At 31.4% G+C, this 23,462-nt stretch overlaps 1 protein-coding gene across 1 annotated transcript; it reads right to left on the reverse strand.

The window, feature by feature from the left end:
- Positions 1-6,475: 6,475 nt before the first annotated feature.
- LOC113394985 (uncharacterized) lies at positions 6,476-23,359 on the reverse strand. Its single transcript, XM_026632489.2, has 4 exons — positions 22,913-23,359; positions 13,567-13,701; positions 9,803-9,989; positions 6,476-8,758 (listed from the first exon to the last, which is right to left on the reverse strand). The coding sequence occupies exons 1-4, from the start codon at positions 23,085-23,087 to the stop codon at positions 8,701-8,703; spliced, it is 555 nt and encodes a 184-aa protein (XP_026488274.1). The 5' UTR covers positions 23,088-23,359; the 3' UTR covers positions 6,476-8,700.
- Positions 23,360-23,462: the final 103 nt, after the last annotated feature.

Raw genomic sequence — 23,462 nt, forward strand, 5'->3', positions numbered from 1 at the left:
TAATATTAAATAAATACATCATAATATAATATCTTGGCTAATTAACCTTACAGCTCGGCCATCCTATATTAGTGGGTCCTCCCACTAGCTCGTATATTTTTACATAAGAGAAAAAAATTAAAAAAAACAAAAACACAGAATAATGCTAGCTTAATTAAGGTATACAATCAATTATAATATGTATATAGAACATACATTGGCCCAAAGACATCATAAAGGGCGGGTAAAAGTTAATTACAAATCGTAACAACATATTGACAATTTTTGGTAAATAATATTTAGTTACTATAATATTTAGTTTATTTATACAAATGATATAAATTTATTGATTGCATATTAAGTATTACAACCTGAAATTCTATGTCAAAATCCATAATCACATTTCGAATTTCATTTACTACATCATATTCATGTATCATATTCTCATGACATAATTATCATAATCACAAATCTTTATCATAATCACAAATCTTTATCATAATCACAAATCTTTGTCATAATTCAATTTCATTAATAATACTTCTACATTCTCATTCTATTTCTTTTTCTTGCGCAATTTGTCAAAGTCTAAGGTCATCTGTGCGACACCGTTATCATGGTGCCATTCATTTTCTGCACTGACCAGTCATGACAACTTACGCTCAGGTCTTAATAACTATCTTGCAATCATATGTGCGACATCAATTTCTGAATGCCATTCATTGTCTGCACAGATTGCTCATATATTTTAAATATACATCAAAATATCAACATTCTTAGTAATGACACACACTACTTATATTCATTAACTTAAATCTTAAATAAATAAGTTAATAATATTGGAGAAATTTGATCAACTGTAAATAATAATCGTAAATAATCAATTGTTTATTGCATTACACACTTATTTATAGATCATTGTTATATTATTATTATCATTTTAAAATTATATTTTGTTTTATACTTATTATTCTTTCTCTAAATCTCTGACTCTCTAATTTCTGAACTCTCACTCTGGTCACTGTCACTGTTATCACTGGAGTAACCTTTATAATTCATCCACGGATAAATTTTGTCTAACGCGACAACATTCTCATACCTCTTGTTACCTCTTTTTGTTAATGGAGTATCTTCAATGAGAAATCTGTCATTTGGTAATATCTTAAGGATCCTATAAGGGCCTTGAAATTTAGGGATGAGTTTATGTGATTTCCCTACATGATCTTTGTCTATTACAGTTCTTTTTATTCTAACCAAATCACCTACATTATATTGCCTCTGACATGTCCTATGCTTATCAAACTGCTTCTTAGCATATTCCTGCTGTTTTTCTATTCTTTTCCTAGCCTCTGACCTTAACCTATCTAATGCATCACCCTCAATTCGTTCAGTTGTATCAGTAATTACGTCGGCTAAAAGATTTTCAGCCGCATTCATCAGTCTGCATCCAAATAATAGCTCTGAGGGACTTTTCCCTGTTGTTTTATTAACAGTTGTATTAATACCTAACTGAACTTCTCCGATATATTCATCCCATATATTATCATTTCCGCGATGACATTTTGCACTCAGAGCCTCAGATATGGTGCGATTAAATCTCTCGACCTGTCCATTCGCTCTAGGGGTAGCCACTGCATTCAGAATGTGCTTTATTTTTAATTGATTAGTAAAATTTTTAAATTTTGCGCTTGTAAAACAAGTACCGCGATCCGTTATAAGACGAGAAGGAACACCAAAATAACTAAAATGTTCTTTAAATACTTTTATTGCCGTTATCGATTTTGTATCTCTTACGGCTCGAATATTAATAAATTTCGTAAAAGCATCAACAATTACGAGTAGGTACATGTTACCCCTCTTAGAACGAATAAACGGGCCTAAATGATCAGCATGAAGTGTATGAAATGGCTTCTCTAATTTAGGTATGGGATGAAGCATTCCTTCCTTGGCTCCCCCAGGTATCTTATGATGAGCGCACTCTAAACAAGCTGCGACATATTTCTTAACGAATCTACGCATTTTTGGAAACCAAAATGTGCCTCTTATGCGGTTCAAAGTTTTTTCAAAACCAAAATGACCCACATCGTCGTGGTTCATTCGCAATACTTGCCACCTACAGCCCCTTGGAACTACCCATCGCAATCCCTCATCTAAAATTTTATACACATAATTACCCTTTAGCTGATAATTATTACGCACATCAGCTACAAATTTTGTCTTATCATCCTCTAATATATCTCTCATGCGCTTTATTTCACTGTCATCTGCTTGCACAGTAGCAATCCAATCTCGAATTTCATCTACATGTAAAACATCAAGGACATGTTCGGTGTCCATATCATTGGGCTCACCAACAGGTCCACGACTAAGCGCATCTACGTGAGCCATATTCGAACCCGGTCTATACTCAATTTCGCAGTTATATTCTTGAAATTGAATCCACCAACGCGAAATTCGTGGTATAAGATCCCTTTTTGTTAGCGTAGTACGAAGCGCATTACAATCAGTGACTATTTTAAATTTTAGCCCTAATAAATAAACCCGAAAGCGATTCAATGATGCGACAACAGCTAAAGTCTCTAATTCAAAGGAATGAAACTTTTGTTCATCGACTGAAGTTTTACGGCTATAATACGCTACAGCCCTCAGTAAACCGTCTGTATCCCTTTGCAAGAGAATTCCAGCAATACCTAATTTTGATGCATCTGTGTGCATTTCGGTTTCTAAATTAGGGTTATATAACATTAATATTGGACGTTCAACTAACTTTGCTTTTAATATTCTAAACGATTCAGACTGTTCAGTCGTCCATTTCCATTCAAATTTAGATCTTAGTAGGTCTGTCAATGGACGGGCGATAATTGCAAAGTCTTTTACAAATCGACGAAAGAAACTAGCCAGCCCAATAAAGCGCCTAACATCATGAACGTTCCGCGGGGTTGGGAAATTATCAATAGCTAACGTTTTTCGCGTTCCTGGACGTATCCCTTGACCACTTACTTGAAATCCTAAAAACTCTAGTTCAGTACAAATGAAGCTGCATTTCTTTATTTTAAGGGTAAGTCCTGCGTCTTTTAAAAGTTGAAGTACCTCCTTTAGTCTTCTCATTCCTTGATCAAAAGACTCTGAAGGAATTAACACGTCATCCATATATACAATTATATAATTAACTTTCGACAATATTTTATTCATAGTTCGTTGGAAAATTGAAGGAGCATTAGCTAACCCAAAAGGCATACGTTTAAATTGATATTGCCCATCGGGTGTCACAAACGCGGTTTTATACTGTGAATGCACTGCCACTGGAATCTGATAATAACCAGATGCAAGATCGAGACTCGTAAATAAAGAATTTCCAGCTAATCTGTCTAGCTGATCATCGATCAGCGGCAACGGGTAGTGTTCTTTTTTTGTTTTATTATTTAAAGCACGATAATCAACACATAATCTGCTTTCACCTGTCTTTTTCTTTACTAATAATACCGGGCTAGCGTAGGGTGAGTTGGACTCACATACTATGTCTGCGTCGATCATTTCCTTAACCATGGATTGAACTAACCGGCGTTCCGGAAAAGAGAGTCTGTACGGACGGTAAACTACTGGTTGCGTATCGTTCAAATCTATTTCCATTTGAACCACATTAGTCAATCCTAAGTCACGTAAATTTTCTGAGAAACATGTATCATAACTTTTAAGTACCCCTTTAAGTCTATTAACTTCATCCTCGTTAAGTTGCTTACCGTATTTAATAGATGAACTAGTCTCAGGATTATCAAAATCTAATAAATTTATACTCAAGTGATCTCCGATACAAACAGCACGTGTAACCAGTGAACCCTGACTTAAACAAATCGTATTATCACTAAAGTTTTGTACCAGTATTTTACCCTCACCACAATCTATATTGTACTCACCCGGCATCAAATAATATTCGTTATGCAACGTACCCCGTATAGAGCCACTAATGCGAACTGACCCCGAATACTTATTCGTGGAAATACATGGTAATGCAAACATTTCTTTAGAAGGTAAAATAACATCTGTTTTCAAAGTTAATTGCAATTTAACTGAACAATCTCTCGTAAATAGTAAGGAATTTGTAGTTTTAATAATGGTTATACCGGGTTTCTCAGTGAAACTGTGTCCAATAAGAACTGAATATTTTATAACACTGTCGTCGACAATATACGCATTGACTTCTTCCACGATGTCCTGAATTTGAATCGTTACGTTAGAGACACCCATAGGCATCACTATGCTATTACCTATACCCTTCATGGTTGGTAAGTTACTATCAGTCCACGCGATTCCTATCCTAACTGCCTCACTGTGTCGAATCAACGTGCATTGGCTACCTAAATCCACGTAACCTTGAATAAGTTCACCGTTGAGTTTTAACAACATTAAATATTTACTGTCATTAATCGTATTTGTCTCAATACGCATTACATCTTTATCATTAGATTTATCAGCCTTACTAATAGAATCGGAAGGTAGTCTAGAACAATTGGTAGACAAGTGACCTAATCTATTACAAACATTACATTTTAATATCTTTTTCGAGCATCTAGAACTAAAATGCCCAGCTTCATTGCAATTAAAACATACAATTGACATATTATTTTGAGACCTAGGGGTCCTAGTTTCGCTGTTAATTGTCATTTGCCTAGCGCTATTTATAGACATCGAGGGGGTAGTGTTATTACGCTTATCATGGTTAATTTTCGTTCTGTCAAATTCGCGAGGTTGCTGCTTAATTGATTGAAAATATTTTAGAACTTGTTCTGGTTCTTGACACTTTGCAGCTTTCGCACCTAACCTCAAGGATCGATCCTCAATACCGTACAGTAAGCAATCTACCGCTCGTTTACCCTGTATTTCACATCTATTTAATAAATTATTTTTTTCATAAAAGTAATGTTCCAAAGAGTCGTTAAATTTGACACGTTTTGATAACATCTCAGTTAACAACTCAGCATAGTCTTCACTAGTTGGAAATGTTTCCTCTAACTTGGTTTTCCATTCAGGCCACGAATACGACATGGATGGTAGAGCTTGATACCACGTCTTCGCAACCCCTGTCAGTTTAGGCAATGCGTAGTGAATGATCTGCTCTTCCCCCCAACCGTAAAGCCGTGCACACTCTTCAACCTTTCTGACCCACATAGACATGGTCTGGCTCTTGACCATAGGGTCAAAATCGGGTATCACATTACCCAGCATAGGAAATTTATTACTCTGGGGTCGACTTTTGGCTAAAAGTTCTACTAATGAGGCAAGAATCGTTTGTGTGTCATTATTAAGAACATTAGTAGTACTCACATGACCAGAAGCTGGAGGTGTATGACGCTCGCTGCTATACTCTAAGCGTCCGCTGCGGCCTCTCCTGCTGCATCTTCCACCGGAGCCCCGGCGAAGGCTGCGACGTCGATGGCCAGAAACTGGAGGTGTATGACGCTCGCTGCTAGACTCTGAGCGTCCGCCACGTTCATTCCTGTTGGGTCTGCCATCCGAGCCCCGGCTAAGGCGACGTCGATTCTGTCGCTTACAGCTGCTGCTCCGACTGCGACGTCGGCCACGGCTGCGTCTCCGGTTCGATTGATCACGATGTCTCGTAGGCTGTTCGCGATAACTGCGACTTCTAGCACGAAGGAATTCCAAAGAACAATCGTTCGATCGCATTTTTCGTTGCTCGTGCATTCCGCTTCGGTCACGACGACGTTTACGCTGCCTGTGCTTGCTTTTTTTAGTAACTTCATCCATTGTTACGGAGATACTTTACCGACAATATCTATGCAATTGGTGATTGACTATCGGTAATATTTATTTAATATTGTGGGCGCAATAGCCTTATCCCACTTCTGAGATAAAAGGATCTAAGTCTATTTTCAATTAAAATCGATTATATTCTTATGTAAATATTTTATTGTTCACAATTATATTCCACCATAATGTCAAGTCCTTCTCGTTTTTTCTCCCGTTGCCATAGTTACATAATTAAAGTAATTATGTGACTATGGCCAGTTATAACTTATGAATTTGAAACTTATTAGTGTATATTTTACATAATATTAAATAAATACATCATAATATAATATCTTGGCTAATTAACCTTACATAATTGTCATTCGCATTGTGGCGACGTTAGTCACCTGTGGGGCTATTAAGGTTAAAGCATAGCAACTGTTGCTATCAAATATTTGTTGCAGATTCATATCAAATCAAATCAAAAAATTATAAATCAGTATTATGGACCTATGCAGTAACATAATACTCCATAATATTGATTTATCGACTGCAACATTTATCAATCCGCAACAAATATTTGATAGCAACAGTTGCTATGCTCTAACCGTAATAGCCCAACTGGTACTTAGAACAACATTGACAATGTATACAACTTCAATGATTTTTTTTAAATCTTTCATGATGTACGGACAAACAAACATATTCACATCATTAATATAAGAAAGATATGGCATCAAATAATAAAACATTTTATTCTTATATATTTATTTAAATGGAGATTGAAGATATTAAGTACACATAAATATTATAAAATAATTTATGTACTTTAAGTACTAAAAATAAGTATAAGTTAACATCATTCGACACACCATAAAAATCTCATTTGCACCACAAACAAAAATAAAATAAAATTGTATAGAATAGAAATAATACATAAACAGTTTATATTAACTTGATTATTAAAATATAGTATGCTTATGGCTAACTTGTGATTTGCTTAGCTAAATATTGTTTTTATTTACATTCTTAGTTTTTTTTATCTTTATTTTTTTTATTGTTTTAAAGTAATGTCATTCGAAATAATAAATTTGAATATTGCAGAGCCTAAAGTACATTTAATATCAATTACATTACATTACCCTATATTTTCAATTAAATGCTATAGGTACAGTCCATCAATACCAAGTCAAATATACTTATATTTTTGCAGACACAAAGATATCATCGAATTTATCATAATACGTTTGAACAACATTGTTATATTCATACCAATAAAAAAAAACAGTTATTTATCAGAATTAATTCGAAATGTCATTGTTTGGACATAAACAACCTACACTTAACAACTAATCAGGACGGTCTCAACACAAAATTAACACAACATTTATAGTAGTAATTATAAAAAAAACTAACCTAAAGCTAAGTCCAATTAGGGTATTTAAAACATATTACATCTTTTTTTATTCTATAAATAAACCTCAACAGATTGTAAATAAAATGTAATGAAAAGGAGTAGGCATTATTTTGTCTATTGTATTAAATACTTAAACATTTTCATAAATCATAAAATGTATAGAATAAAAACAAATATTGAAAATATAAAAAATTGCAGAAACAGATAAATAATATTAATGTATATTCTTATGGCTAACTTTCAAGTTTGTTTGCTGTAAATTATTATCATTTCAACTTGGGTTTTTTACGACATACAAGTGATGCCATCCTATAAATTTTGCATTTCATATATAAATGTACCAACGCATCATATTATTGTGAAGGTGTGAGTGACCCATTATTTATTCTTCCATATAATTAAAAAAAAAATAGATACTTAAATAACAGTAAGTTTTCTTCCAAAATAATAATTTATTTTTGTTGCCATATACACGGAGATATAAGTTGGAAATTGTGATGATTCAAATAACGATATCGATGAAATGTTACTGTTTTAATAATATTATTTTCCAAAGGAAACTTAATATATACTATTAGGTAGTAGAACTGTTACAATGCATTATTATAATATACGTGAAAAAGAGAGTAATCAGTAGTTTGTACGAAATGAACAAAGAGAAACGTTCAAAATACCTCACATTTAAATTTCGATTGAGGTTTTATTTTTTATTTTGATATTCAATAAATGTCAAACATCGATGACAAACAAAAACCGGTACGTAGCTATGAAAATATTTTTCGAATACATACACTATTCTTATATATATACTATCTATTGAAATGCACATTTTATATACAACCAAAAATACGCCTACATTTTAGATTTGAAACATCAAAAATACGTATGCTACAATACAATGTCATTACATAACTTTATTACTGAAAAACGTTTATATATGGACATTATATCTAATTTTTAAAACTGGACGATAATTTGGCCACATGACTTCTAAATTACCATTATCATCTACGAAAACTATATTTTATGAATATTGATCGTGTGTATAACATCAAGAAAATATATCTGTAATTTATAATTCTACCATTAAATAGAATTACATTATAGTTCTAAATTGAACACTTTACAAAAAATACTTTTGATAAAGGCAGAATATATAAACAATGTGTTGTTGTTTATTCAAACATAAGTCGGGTTCTACACGTGACACTAAGATATAATATTAAGTCAAAATAAAATAAAATGTAAATAAAATATCACACATATAAAACTGCCGCATATAATTTGTACCGTAAAATGCAATTCAACTAAGTATAGATATATTAAATAATATACCTCAAATTTTTGTCCTTTTCTGTTTGAAAGGTATCGTTTCTGTTACCAAAACAAAACTGGTTAAATCCCTATCCAATTTTTAAAAGGCGATTGTCATAAAAATAAATTCTTTCTTATATAATTTAAGTACAATCGTCCGTTTGAAAGATTGAAAATATTTTTATAGGTGGACATTTATGTTTCAGAACTTGTTTACAAGAATACCTTTTATTTTTTATCTTTATTTACGCCACAGACGGTCGACCATCAAGCATTTTGTCACTTTCTTCTGCACTGCTCAAACTGTAAAAAATGATTATATTGTATGAGCAACAGTTAGAGAAAGTTCTATTAAAACATCTTCAACAGGTTTTGACTTTTTACACACACAACAAATAAATTATAGAAAATTATTATAAGTGAATAATTATTAGTGCGTTTGTTTTTTATTATGAACAAGTTTCTTTTTTTGCTACACAATCACTTTAATGCAAAGAACTAACAATTTTGTAAAAATATATAAATATACAACTGTATTCGAGAATTTGCAAAATTTATAAGAATATTAGTGTGTGCTTAATAATAAATCTGTCACGCACGAAGGTACTGATCGTGATCGCGTCACACATTTGTGACGAGATCTCGATCGTAAAAAATCATAAATTTGCTAATGATAATGTCATCTTTACTGTAATTATTATTATATTTCAAAAATCAAGCATAAGAATAGCGTTTTGAATATTTTACGATCGAGCGAGTCAAATATGTTTCAAAAAATTTTTGCTGTAAGGCGGGACGATGATTTTGAAGATGTAGTTCCTAAAGTATATTCCACGTAAAGAGCTCCCAAATGAAATTGCCCTTGTAAACTAATTGGTTCTAGGAGCTCGTGGAATGGACTATAGTAATAAAACGAAGTGTAAACATCATAAACAATAGAGTTCGACACGTGAACCTCAGCTTCGTCAGAGGATTATATCACAATAGATACTGTCCTTTGTTTTGTAAAATAAACACAGATTTCTCAACTAGCATGAATGTAATGTAACTTGCTATTATTTGCTATTTCATTTTAAGTTTGTGACATTATTAGTGTAATGTGCTTTATAAATAGCTTGTTGTGTAACGTCTTTTTACGAACAACATCAAACGTATTTAATTCTTTTTACTCGAAAATACAGAAATTCAATGACAAAACTAAAATTCTTGGAACTAACAAATGGAAAGAGCTGGCGATATTTTATTTATTATACTTGAATGTCAAAATGTATTATAGATTGATTGTGTAAAACAGAATCATTAGTTTTTATAATTAATTCAGAATATTATTTAGTTGAGCCCTCTTACCATTCCTTGTTGTCCATAAGGTTTCGCATTTCGTCATCGGGCGCAGGCGGCGCATCTCGTACAGGCGCGTACTGTGCAGCAACCAATGGGTCCGTTGATGGGTTGAGCGCAGTTAGTGCAGCAGCACCGCTAGCTGGTGCCTCCTTGCCTCCTCCCCAGCGAGCCGACCAAGCCCATCCGCCTACTCCTATGGAAGAAACGATACTAGTATTTTGCTTCATGAGCAAATAAACTAAATGGTGACAACCATTTTCAATTCCACTGAGTATGTCGGCCTCGGCTGATTAGTGCCTATGTGGGTGCTGATTTCGAAGACCTGGGTTAATATATCAGTTGGGACCAAAATCAGAACTTAAGCACATTTGTGTTTCGAAAAGCACCTGATCCGATTTCGGTCGTGTTTCATTTCGTGACATAATGCTGTCGTTGAACAATGAGATAAATGAATTGTGTGTGTTTGCGCACATGCTTATTCTTTAATATCTCCTGCGCAGTTGGCCGGTCATTAAAATTGGCCGTCAGAGACAAAATTCTGTCAGGAGGACATTACTCAATTTCACAATAAATATAAATAATTAAATTGATGAATAGCCTACAAATATAGTAACTAGGGAACATATTCCAAAATTATGCATATTTTTAGTTAGAACTACTATTACTTATTTTATTAGGCAGGTTAAAAAGATATCTAAAAGATTTGCATGTGAAAGAAATGTTTTAGCGGATCTTTAAATAACTAACGGTATTAAAACCGTTAATTCATCTTGTATGAAATTAAACCAGAAAGTATAAACTTCCTTGGTTGGCAAGGGTTCAATAGAATTTTATGAAAAATTTACTCGTTACAAAAATATCTTGCCCTTTATATATATTTTCGTTGTTTCCGCACACGCAATCGTTAAATCGTATTTGCACGTCACGTTTCGAGGATGTTTCTGAACAGAGAGTGAAGGGCGTTTTGAATACTAAAATGTTTACCTTCATATTCATAAAACATGCAAATCGTATAACGTGACAATTAAAATAATAATTATTAAATGTTATTTGCATTAAAACTCACAAAATAATCATTTTTAATTACAAACAAACATCCGCTATTAAATGACTTTCCAGAAACGATCATGTTAAGATTTTTTGGTTATTAAACTTTTAAATAAACCAAATAGACTTTGTTACTAGACCGAAGGGACGTTACATTGAAATAATATCACGCGATGTCCTTGACCACACGATAAACTCGAAGAAAAAAGTTTTTTTTTTCTTCTTTTTAATTAACTAGTATCCATCCCATACTGGTTTGATATATAACAATGTTTTTTTCAAAATAAAGTTACGTTAGTGCATATTTAAAATTATGTGTAGGTACTTTAAAGCAGAGAAAAAAATCTAATATTTCTATATCTTTTATTAAATTATTAGGTTTTTTCTTTTCTTTTACTTTCGTGGTATCTAATTATTAACTTACATCCGAGAACATAATTAATATTTAAAAGCAGTAGCGTATGAGATCTTAAAATTGGAACTATTAAGTTCCAATACAATATAGTAAATTAATAAAATAATCACAATTGCTTGACAGTTGAAAATAATAAGAAAATTTAAACATTTTTACAAAATAAGTTGCAAATGAAAGACTTTATAAAATATTGCACTGAGCCAAGTAAATAAGTAAAACGGAAATAAATAAATGTTTATATATTGATTATATAAAATAATGTATACAAATATAATCTTTAAAATATATGGCAATCAGATAACTTACATGAAATTTCAAGCAATCCGATAACGGAAAGGTCAAGGCAAACAGCGTGATTACTTACTTAGTTGACCTCACACACTCCCGATACACATGAAGTTTTATCAAATTGATAGATTTCCATCTGTTTTTGACTTAGAAAATTACGCAAATGACCAATCATATTGAATTGCACATAACTATTGTAAGTTTAATTTTTTACAACATATTGACTAGAGATACTTATTAAATACCATTCTACCAATAGATGAAACTTGTTATATGAATACATTGTTAAATGTAAATTATTTATTTCTAATATTTTTAAACTAATACTAATAATGCATTTTTTTATGTGTTGCTTGTCGCATTAATAAGGTTGATAATGAGCTAAATGTTGCGTTATGTCGGATTAATTATAACACCACATCGCATATTACGCGCGGGATTCTAATACGAAGCTAAGGACATCTCATTTAACAATATGTGATAAGTTGTTTATTAATTTATATCTATATTAAGTAGGAAGCCAAGACAACGTACCTACAATGTATATATAAAACTATCTTAATTGTCAATACATTTGCCATACATACTAACTCATCATGCATAACTCTAGCTGTCACTCCAATTATTTTATTTTTTATTTTTATTTAATAAATAAATTTGAACTAGCGTATGCGGAAAAAAGTATCCAAGTAGTTAAGATCTACACTGAAACAGATCAACATGCTACCATTAAACGTAGACACCTACAATCACACTTTACCTCAAAGTCGTCGGATAATAATATCATTATTTATATACTGTCGGTTGAATACTCGTCGTGTCGTCGTGTCGTGAAATCAATCAAGGCATTGTATGCCTGCTCTATCATTATCACTATTAACAGTGATGATAATCGACAAATCATCAAGCGTATTAACTTAGACATATACACTATTGAATTGAAATATAACTTGTATAAATATAAAAAATAAAACAACTCTCTTTAATTAAAATTTTGAGAACACTTAGTGTTTCTTTCGTATATAAAAAAAAAAACAAATTGAGAAGAAAATACTATTTTTCAAAGGCTTATTAAAGTCCATAGACACTGGCACAGTAAAAAATATAAATCAATTTTTGCATCGTCAATGCGCCGCCAACCATTACAACTATGATAATATGCCTTGTGTCTGTAATAACACTGGCTATATCACCCTTACAAACAGTTATACGCAATACAAAAAAACAACCGTTGGCGGTTGTATAAAATGTGATAAATGGCTAGGTACTTCTCCCATAGGGGTTGTAAGAAGCAAAACCAAAAAGTTCTCAAAAGTAAATACATATGTAGTTGTTTATCGAATTTGACAAAACACGAACAAAACAATTTAATAATGTTAATTTTATTTCGAAAAATATGATATATATAACCACCCAATGATATAATTATAAAGATTAGATGCTGCCTTGAAAACTTAAATTATTTTAACACCTTTGAAATTCCTATCGCACATCCCAATCATCGGAGATTAGAATCAGCACCCTTCGAGTATAGTGCTTAAAAATATGTGCCTGATAAAGCTATGAGTGATGAAATATGAATTTAACCGTTTTCTGCTTTAAATAAACTTACTCGGTCGCTGGGCATTAGATATAGAAAAGGGGGAAGGGTCAACGGAATTCAAAATTATAGCTACCTATAATTATATCTACGGATGATTCCGCGTCAATTGATCATAGTTTCAAACAGATACGGTCAGTAGTTTTCGCTTGATAGAAGGAAATATTTAGTTTTGACACACAAAGAAATAGAAAGAAAATATTCATCATATATACAAATATGTATATAATTTTGTATATATGTTTGTGTGTATAGGAACTAAATATAATAAAATAAGCTTTAATGAAGAATGGTTATCGAACAAGATTTGTCACTATGTCAAAACAAATTATATGTTTCTATAGGGTAAAGTTTCTATCACAGTAGATATATTTACAATTTCTCCCTTCAATCTCGTTTAGTAAAGAGTAAAATACTAACCTGCGAATAGCAGTCCAAGGCACAATATAACACCGCCAGCGATGAGGGCTCCGAACCCGTTATCGGAGTCTTGTGGCGTGGGCGTCGCAGGCGAGTTGGAATACTGTACACCACCGGCTATTAGAAGTGCAAGACCTGCAAGAGAAATATAATTAAAAAAAAAATTCAAACGCACTTAATTAGTGATTTGCTGAATTTGGATTTGAATTTGATTTGGAGCCGAAAAAAAATTCTGCTAAATTGTTATTAAAAAATCCTGTATAAATTACATGTAATTAACAATCATGTTTTTTTTTTTTTTAATTTGAAATTAATCTGTTATTTAGCAATTTTGAACTATTTATTAAATTATTATGTCATCAGTGTGTTTGGATTTAAGTGGTTCAGTAGAGTAAATAGCTTATAATCAAGAAGAAAACCCCTTCATTTTAAATTGCAAGACACAAGTTCAAAATGTACAATTCAATTACTATATTTTATAATACGTCAGATAAGCTTGTTCTATTACTTGGTTATATACGCTCTGAATTTTCGGCATTTGATCAAGTAACAATTACCGTTTAAATGGTTTAACCAGTCCAACGCGCTGGATGCCAACCATAAAAAAAATATTTGGTCCATTAATCAAAAACACGAATAATAGATAATTACATTCTTGTAATTTTTTTTATTTACCATAAGTTTAACGAAAAGACGTTTGCGAACTAGAGTTTTTTGTCAGCGTAATTAACAATTCACAATAACCCGTTTAAGAGTATATAAAAGTACTTGTGATTGAACTCAATACATGGAGAGAAAACATTTTATAATTGTCGACGTTTATGGAATCTAGACTTTAAAAAATCAAATGCACTTGCATGTGTGGTTGTTAAAACAGGTACGACCAGTGCAGGTCCTAAAATAGTATCTTTTTCAATCATAATTGTAGTCATGAGAAAATTTTCTACATATAATTGCCACGCTAAATCTAAAATCAACCTAAAAAGACTGCTTTTTTCATTCTTTCTCTTATTAGGAAACGAATAAATACTAAACGTTAACATTTAATATTGACTAGGCATTTGTTTTCTAATTTTTGCACAATTTTTTAGGTAATAACTTTGTATGAGTTTAAGAAGTAGGTATATTTAAGTCAATACCAAACATTTACCGAAATAACTTCCCAATAGCATTTGCGTCATAAACGACGATAATTTTTTATTTACAAAACTGAATGTACGTACGTCTCTTATTAGAGTCTACGTTTTTTTTCTACTTTTATACAAAATGATTAAATAAAGATCTTTATATATACATTTTCAATATACAGACATCAGAATAAGCACGTGCAATTGAGTGATTCATGTATGATTATGTGCAAACGATTTGTTCAAATAACGGGTTGTAAACCAGGTCAAAGATCTTTTAAGAATTAGGTACAAGCCCGCTATAAAAAGTTTACGTATATATCGATTCATTTTAAAACCCGAATCAAATATGGAATATTGAATGCACTTATTTAGGTAAGCTTTAAGCCGATTGAATTTAATTGCTTAAAGTTGTGTTTGCAATGTGTCTCTTTTACATAAATAAGTTAATAATATAATATTATGTATGTAGTTCACAAGGAATTTACAATCTTAATTTTTGTGACGCGATTTAAAGTTCACCTGTACAAGACAATTTACATAAATGAATGAATTAATATAAAAACCTTGGTGTGATGTAGCAACGCAGTTTCTCAGCTCACGTATATTTTAATCAATTGTAAAATCATAGGACTTTTTCATAATAAAGTTTTATTTAAGCCGTGTGAGTACTAAAAGAAAAAAGCTTAGTATTCTAGATTGTATTGTCACAGCAACAAAAGCAGATTCTAGCTCAATTGGTTAAGTGGAACTAGTTTGAAATTCAGTTTCAAGATTTCACCCACACAACTGCAACATTCATGTTGACAACCTATTTCTGACCCGTCGATCAAAACATTATGTTTTATCAAACTTAGTAATAAAGTAGTGATATATTATCGCATACAAAATTTATGACAAGCAAAACTACTCATATTATCATTACCTACTTACGAATGTAATTTGTCATGACATAGGTACTTGCATTATTAAAATGAAGGATATTCTGCAGTGGCCTATTTTATTATATGTAATTTCAGTGTAAGATAAGTGGAAAAGCGGAGAAAATATGATCTAATAAAATAACTGCCCATGTTTGACTCTGATGACTGATCAAGCAGGTGATTGTAAAAATCAGTATCAGTTATGTATTTCGTATCGGAACACCGACACACGTCGAAAGCTTGGTACTCAACTATATGCAATATATAGCAATTTTATTAAATGATATTTATATTATAGGAATGCTTTACATAAGCGTTTATTTTATTATTTTTTAATAAACAGAAACAACTTTAGACATTAAAAAACATTGTGAAACTGTAGTCCGTTAACTGAACCATTAAATCGTTAATTTAATCGGAAAAATGCTTGTATTGTTGTGTTATTAACACTCCTATGTTATCCGTTGAATTAGCAAAAAAGACAAACTACTGAGTTTCTTGCTGGTTCTTATGGTTAGAATTTATAGTCTAAATCGAATCGTATCAAAAGTATTTATTATAGCCTGATTGAATTATTATCAAAGTTTACTTTGATTTGTTTAAATAAAATATATTAAAGCATCAGATATAAACACATTTTTACAATAATATTAAAAATAAAAAAGAGTTCCCTATTGCACTTTACAGAAACATAATGAATGAATGGAAGCTAAAATTAACCGCTTATACATCATTCAGTTAAAATTCTCGCAATGACCCAGTTAGTTCATAAAATAACCCTCGTGCATTCCTAATGAATATCGATTTCACGACACTGGTTTGCGTTAACCGCTTCTTTATATTTCAAGGATATGTTATAATGATAATTATAAAAAACATACCATCCTTAAAGAAAAAAAAACAGAAAGGAGGATTTTAAATAACCTTATAATAGTTAAAAAGCGAATGATTATAACTAATATGTTATTTTTAAAAAAAATCAATTAAAGTTTGTTAAAGAAAAATTAATTAAAAAAATTATTAATTTGAAAATTCGATGAAACATTACAAACTTTAAATTAATTATTGATTTATATCATATTAATTAATATCAAATAAATTGGTACAAAATGAAATGATGAAATTTAAATCATGATTTTCTTATAACCTACTTACGCAAGTGTTCATGAATTACACTGATCCGAAAAATAAATTTAATCGGTAATAAAATTAAAATATGAAATAAACAGTCTAAGTTAACGGCATAAACAATATGTATTTTACATTACTTTAATCACTTTAAATAATGATATTTATAATATTCATTTGTTTTTATAGTTTCGAAATCCTAAAGCCATCTGATATCTAAGATTATTGTTGGTTAAAGGTTAAGATCGAGGTGTGATCTTTATTGCTTGGTGGTTCGTCGGTTACATTGCTGGTGGCTTGTCGAACCATATTCGTGGCTCACTCATGTATGTAGAACGACGAGCATAAAGTAAAATAGTCAAACTTAACCACAGTCTTCTGACACACTTGTCACTCAGAACCTTAACACTTGCTCTCCTTTTTAATGTACATCATAAATCGATAGAAATATTGATAGCATTGTCAAATTAAGTAATTTGAAAGCTTGTGTGAAACAAAATCAGCATTTTACTTGATATAATTGTAGTAGCAGGTTTTGGGAATGGATGTGGATGGATATAGTAGTAGGGGACGACCCAAGAAACGATGGATGGATTGTGTGAAAAACGATATGGTTAGAAAGTATGTTACTTGTGAGATGACGTCCGACAGAGAATTATGGAAGAAGAAAACATGCTGCGCCGACCCCAAGTAAAATTGGGATAAGGGCAGGAGGATGATGATAATTGTAGTGGCAGTCTGGAAGTGTGCGGATTGTTGATGGATGTTTCGGCAGATTTTCAAATGTAAATAAGTGTAAAGTATTTGTTATTGTTTGGAATTTTATATCACTTATCATTTTGAAATTTATTAAATAATATTAAAATGTGAATGATGACAGAGACCGTTATCAACTCATTAATCATGCACTGTAAATGAGTTTTTAGTGATTGTATTAATTAAATATGAATAGTAGTGTCTGTTTCTCAGTACTTTCAATTTATCTCGTACTTATTTAAAATGGGCGACCTGATAGTAAGTGGTCACGACCTCCCATGAAATTGGCAACGTAAGAAATGATAACCATTTTAAACATTGTCAATTCGCCACTTCACGATGGAAAAATAAAATTTGATATATTTTGTGACTGTAATTATACTGCCTCACTCGCCTTTCAAACTAGAGCATTAGAACCCAATAGAGCAATAGCTACCCAGACAAACTTCCTTATATGTATAACCAAACCAAATAAACGCCACAAATGCGAAAGACATATATAGTACAATTACAATTTGGTTAACAACCATTGACATTTACGATCTTAGTATGTAGCTACCCTAATATTATAGCGATTACGCTATGGTTTTGATTATCCAATGAAATAAATTATTAATGATTCTACATAAACATACATATACTTACGCAATGACCTACGACGACAAAAACGTTAGTTTTAGTCATCGTACGTCATTAATATAATATTTGTTGTACATATACCTTATTGTATCTTAGTACTACTAGTACCACAGTTAATTCTATCTCTAAGAAAAACATGATCAATTTCGAAAATAAATATAAAATAATTTTAATGTTTGCACTAAGGAGTAAATATTTAACAAAGGATAACTAACATTCGAGTGACCCAATTCGAAACACGTCACCCCTTATTTAGGGCCAAGAAAACCGTTATGGGTGTCTTTCTTTTAAAGAAAGCGGCCAGTTATAGTCAGTTTGCAGTACAGTAGCGTGGTGGCAAAGATAAGCCCGTGCGTATCGTATACAATTAGCTATACTATCCTATATGGTATCGAGTGTCCGGTGCGGCGCTTGCGGTCGCTGGTGACTCATCGGGTGGCTGCGTGGTTGGATCACGAATCCTACGTTTTATATAGTAGACTTGTACCGTCTAGACAGACCGATGTACAACATAAGTAATCGTAGTAAGAACAAGTTATAAGAAGTATAAAAACTAAGAATAGACACGCTTACCTAAGCTAGTCTATTCTTAGTTTATCTAAACGTAAAACAAAATTAAATAAATCTATCCACGTTATAATAATATCAATAAAATTAGGACTACTTTTTAAGCGAACTTTGGATATATATAGTTCCAAGAAATACTATTGTTACGTAACAGAACAAATGCGTTATCGTGACTCAGAAAATGGCGTAACTTCGTGATGTAGTTACTTCTGTTAGCCTTCAGAATCTTTTTACTCTTATAGGCACACGAAGGTCGACAAACTCGTCTGCGGCTCCACCGTTTCCGTAATGTAAGTACCTCTTACTTCCTCGCTCCTTGCGATAAGTTGGTTGATTCTATAAACTATAAAGTTTGATATGTTATATTATATAAGTTGTCGAAATATGATACGATTTTTATAATTAGACTAATTATTGACTGGCCCATCCTGTAACGTTAATCGTTATTGTTTTGTAATAAGATTCATTTAAATGTAGAGAAAATCCTTATACTTCTTATAACCGGTAGTTTTTTGTTTTCTGATTGTAATTACGGAACACACTCAGTAAACAGTGACAAATTGTCATTATTTCCAGTAACTTTATCGCTTTTTTTTTCAACTAATCATCATTATGAATATAAATTGCTTATTAATGACTTAGTAGTATTACTTCACAAAAGTTTATTTAAATATCGTTTGCATATTTTTTTTTGAACAATTTTAACACAAGTATAAGTATTTAAAAGTATTTACCGACATCATCCAGTATAATTATGTGCATAATTATAATAATTATAGTGAATTCTGTTGTAACTTTTTCCTGCATTTTGATTTCTTACTTCCGAAACACTTAAACTTTAACAAATAAAACTAAAAAGTAACTCCGTAAACATTCACGGGCGGTACTGCAGTTTGTTGGTTGGAAGATATACCTACAGGTTCCTTAAGATGTTTACGTTCTCGTCTGAGCAAGAGATGAATTGATGATGATTCAATGATGATTGAATTATGAATCAATCATGCATATAAAATTTTAGTAGTGCTTGCCCATATTTAACACCGCAATCTTCGGTTAAAATCTAAGTGTTCTAGCAGGCAGCCAAACTGAATTTAAATCGCCATGTTTTTGTTATCGTGGCATTCCAAAATAAATATATTTTTTTAAATTAGTATTCCAAATTTCAAACATATATTGATTTCAAAATCTATCGTAACATGCCATTCGTCTCTATTATTTAATTTTTATTTAAAAAAAAAAAAACATTAACTTGAAGATTTATGATATATTGAAACAGGTTCTACAATAATTTAGGAGATAACAATCCACGATGAAGTGGTTTTGTTAAAAATCAAATTAGCCGACAGTTTCTATGAGGAAAGAGATGGAAATATAACTCGAAGTATTAAAACACTTCCTTAATAATTTATAAAATGTCCCTAAAATGGTTCTACGCCTTTTACAGTAACTCATACTGGACATGTATTTAAAATAAATTTATAGTAAGTTATATTCGTTAAACTTGTAACGGAAAGTCAAATAGATAGTTATAGATGTTATATCATAAAATGATTGTTGAAGTTTGAATGGTCACACTGCAAGTGAAAGCCGTCTTTCGGCACTAATGTTTCTCTGCCCACTCCTTCAACCTACTACTTCCGTTGCTTCGACCCATTTTCGCAATCACTCTAGATTTGGCTTTATGCATTTTAATCCCAGCTTGGCGAACTTAATTCAATAATATGACAAAAACGAGTCACTTAATGTATACGAGGTAGGGCTTTGTGTAAGCTTACGCCATGGGGTGGGTACCACCTACTCAACGGTTATTTTACCGTCAAAAAGCTTGCTCTGTCTTGCTTTGTTCCTTTTTGAAATATGAGATAGTCATATAGTAATTAAAGGCACAACGGATAACAAAATATCATTTCAAGTCCCCATTGGTGCAGAACATTGACGGTAAGATTTTTTTTAATGCTGGTCTACCTACCATTAAAATTGAAGCAACAACGTTATACCGTTTAACTGAATACACAACATAATCAGGTCTTCAGAAAATCCCATCAACGTTATATATCCTTAAATAGTTTCGATTTCTGGTTTATTAGTAAATAAGGTAGAGAATAGTTAAGCGATTAAAATTATTATCATAAGTCAAACACATACCTAAGAGCTAAAATATTCTTTAAAGAATCAATACTTCGGCATACCGCGCGGTCTTTATTCATTTTTTTTTCATTCATTTTGTTTCTTTGTTTATCTCCACAATACTTTAAAGCTATTGTCACTTAGCATTTCATTAAAAATCCAAATGTTTCTACGCCCTACATGATCACAATGTCAATTTTACAAAACGCAAAAAATTACGACAAAAATTATGGTTGCAAATATTTTATGTACAGACATGATCCCATAAGTTTTATTATATGTATAAATGACGTCATCACCCAGTACATGCTTTAGTGTCGGTAATAATATTCAAGGATGTTGTGTTGGCGCTATACAAGTTCGTAGCATTATAATTTACGTCCAGGAAACGGAAGGAATAAAAGGAAACAATAGTAAATACATTAATTATAGTATTTTTACTGTTTCTAGATTTATGAATATATGGGACCACATATTTTAATAATATGAAAAAATGTAAATAAGCATTTTTTATTAGAAACCAACAGCCTGTCTCGACTTTGTACTAGTAGGTAAGAATTTAAGTGGGCGATATTTTTAATCAATGAGTTATTACCATTCGCGAACAGATTGATTCTGTATGCTATCCCATTCCCATAGTCAGTACTATTATATTTTTTGACAGTGTACTAATGAATCGTACAACACGTCCCGCGTATTTATTCACGAGTTTACTAAAATATCTCGTAAAGAAGGACTGGCCATAAGTTGTAAATTAATATGTTTTCTTATATTTGATAAGGATTAAGGATGAAGATTTATTTATAATTTAGCTGTTTTAGCCTATTTAGCCCACAAAACTGTCACATAGAGTTTTTGTGTATCTGTTATAGTTCTGGCAGCATTTTGTTCAGTATCAAGGACAAAAAAAATGTACTAAATTGGCATTTTAAGCTATATTATGTGCATCTAAACAAATATGTAACATACAATGTAATATGATAGCTCAATATCAATAAGATTAGTAGTTTTATGTTAAGCCAGAAAAAACAAAAGAACAAAACATTTGGTAAAAGTATATTTCTCCATCTTTTATTTTATAGCATTTTTGGGTATGTAAATAGGTCTAATCCAGGGATTTTGAAACTATTTTGGGCAAGAGAAGTGAAACCTTTTCCTAAATAAACTATAGTCTAATTCCTTTAAAATTTAGGTGATTCATGATTCATATTAAGAGTTTCAAAAAATATCTTGAGTTAATTAACATGGATCGATTTATATCCCATCACCCCTAAATCAGTTTGAATTTTTGTCAATTCCTGATAAAAGCAAAAATCACCCCTTGGGATCAAAATCGACCACACTGGGAATGCCTGCTCTAATCATATCTCATTATTTATATTACAGTTTTAAATGTTAAATTAAAGTATTTGTATCTTAATAATATACCAACATCATAATGACCATAAATGAAATAATAGAGGCTTTGCTGAGATTCATTACATTACATTAGATACTAAGTGTGCAAGTGACAAGATACAGTGATAAAATCAAAGATGATGAATTTCATTACAAATGTTCCAACATTTTGTAGAAATACTATTTAAATATTATTTCTACAAAATATTTTCTTGTCTGTATGTTTTTTCAGATTTTTTTAAAAGATTTTCTAGATATATTTTGATTAAGGTATTTACGAAGATCTGATGTGTATTACACCCAGTTAAATTAATCATTTTATATATGTCATTGATATTTAAAGTAATTGAACAAAAATAATGTCACTATATGATATTTAACAAACTATGGAGTTTCGAATACATTGACCATATTAACAGGTAAAATTCTGTTAAACCTTTTTCTTGAACACTATTATTAAAATACAATATTTTTCGATAAAGACATTTAGATTAAAAATTGTATTTATTATTTTTGTGATATAATTCGTTATGTTATCAATTATATTACTCAAACCAACAAAATCTAATTAGACTTTTAAAATTGCAAAATAAAGGGTTCACTTAAATAATTTCTAATTGGAATTATATTTCGATATAGTTGCGATTCCACACCATTGTTAGGAATTAAACGCTTACTTACCTATAATAAACAAAGTGCTTCCAAAGAGGCACAATGCCAGTCGTATGCACACAACCCGGTTCAAGCTACTTGTCACCCTTCGTGAGAAGTAGCTGATTGGGCAATTCCAGCGTTGATCATTAGGTTGCTGTTCATAAGTCACCGTCGTTGGCTGATAAACCGCACTAGCAGGCATTGTGATTATTTTAACTAAAAATAACGCACAAAACTGTTTCACCACCTATATGCGTACGCACTTCACTTAGAATGAATCACTTATAGTAAATATCGTATAAGAATATACGTATTACATATATGACAAGTGCACCTTGATTATTGCCCACAAATATGTGGTTATTTTAATGAAAATATGTTTGTTAAATTCGTTATAAAACAAAGAGATAGAAGCTAGCCATCGAAATGGTCGCGATGCGTCGAGAAACTGACATACAGTAACCACAAAAATGATCTAATGCGATGACATTAATGACAAAGTTTGACAGTGACAATAATAGTCTATGGACGTTTCGTTCAACCAATCCACATAGGGCGTAGGATATAAAGTAAAACT

This window comes from Vanessa tameamea, chromosome 9 (genome assembly GCF_037043105.1).
Source record: "Vanessa tameamea isolate UH-Manoa-2023 chromosome 9, ilVanTame1 primary haplotype, whole genome shotgun sequence".
Taxonomy (NCBI): Eukaryota; Metazoa; Arthropoda; class Insecta; order Lepidoptera; family Nymphalidae; genus Vanessa; species Vanessa tameamea.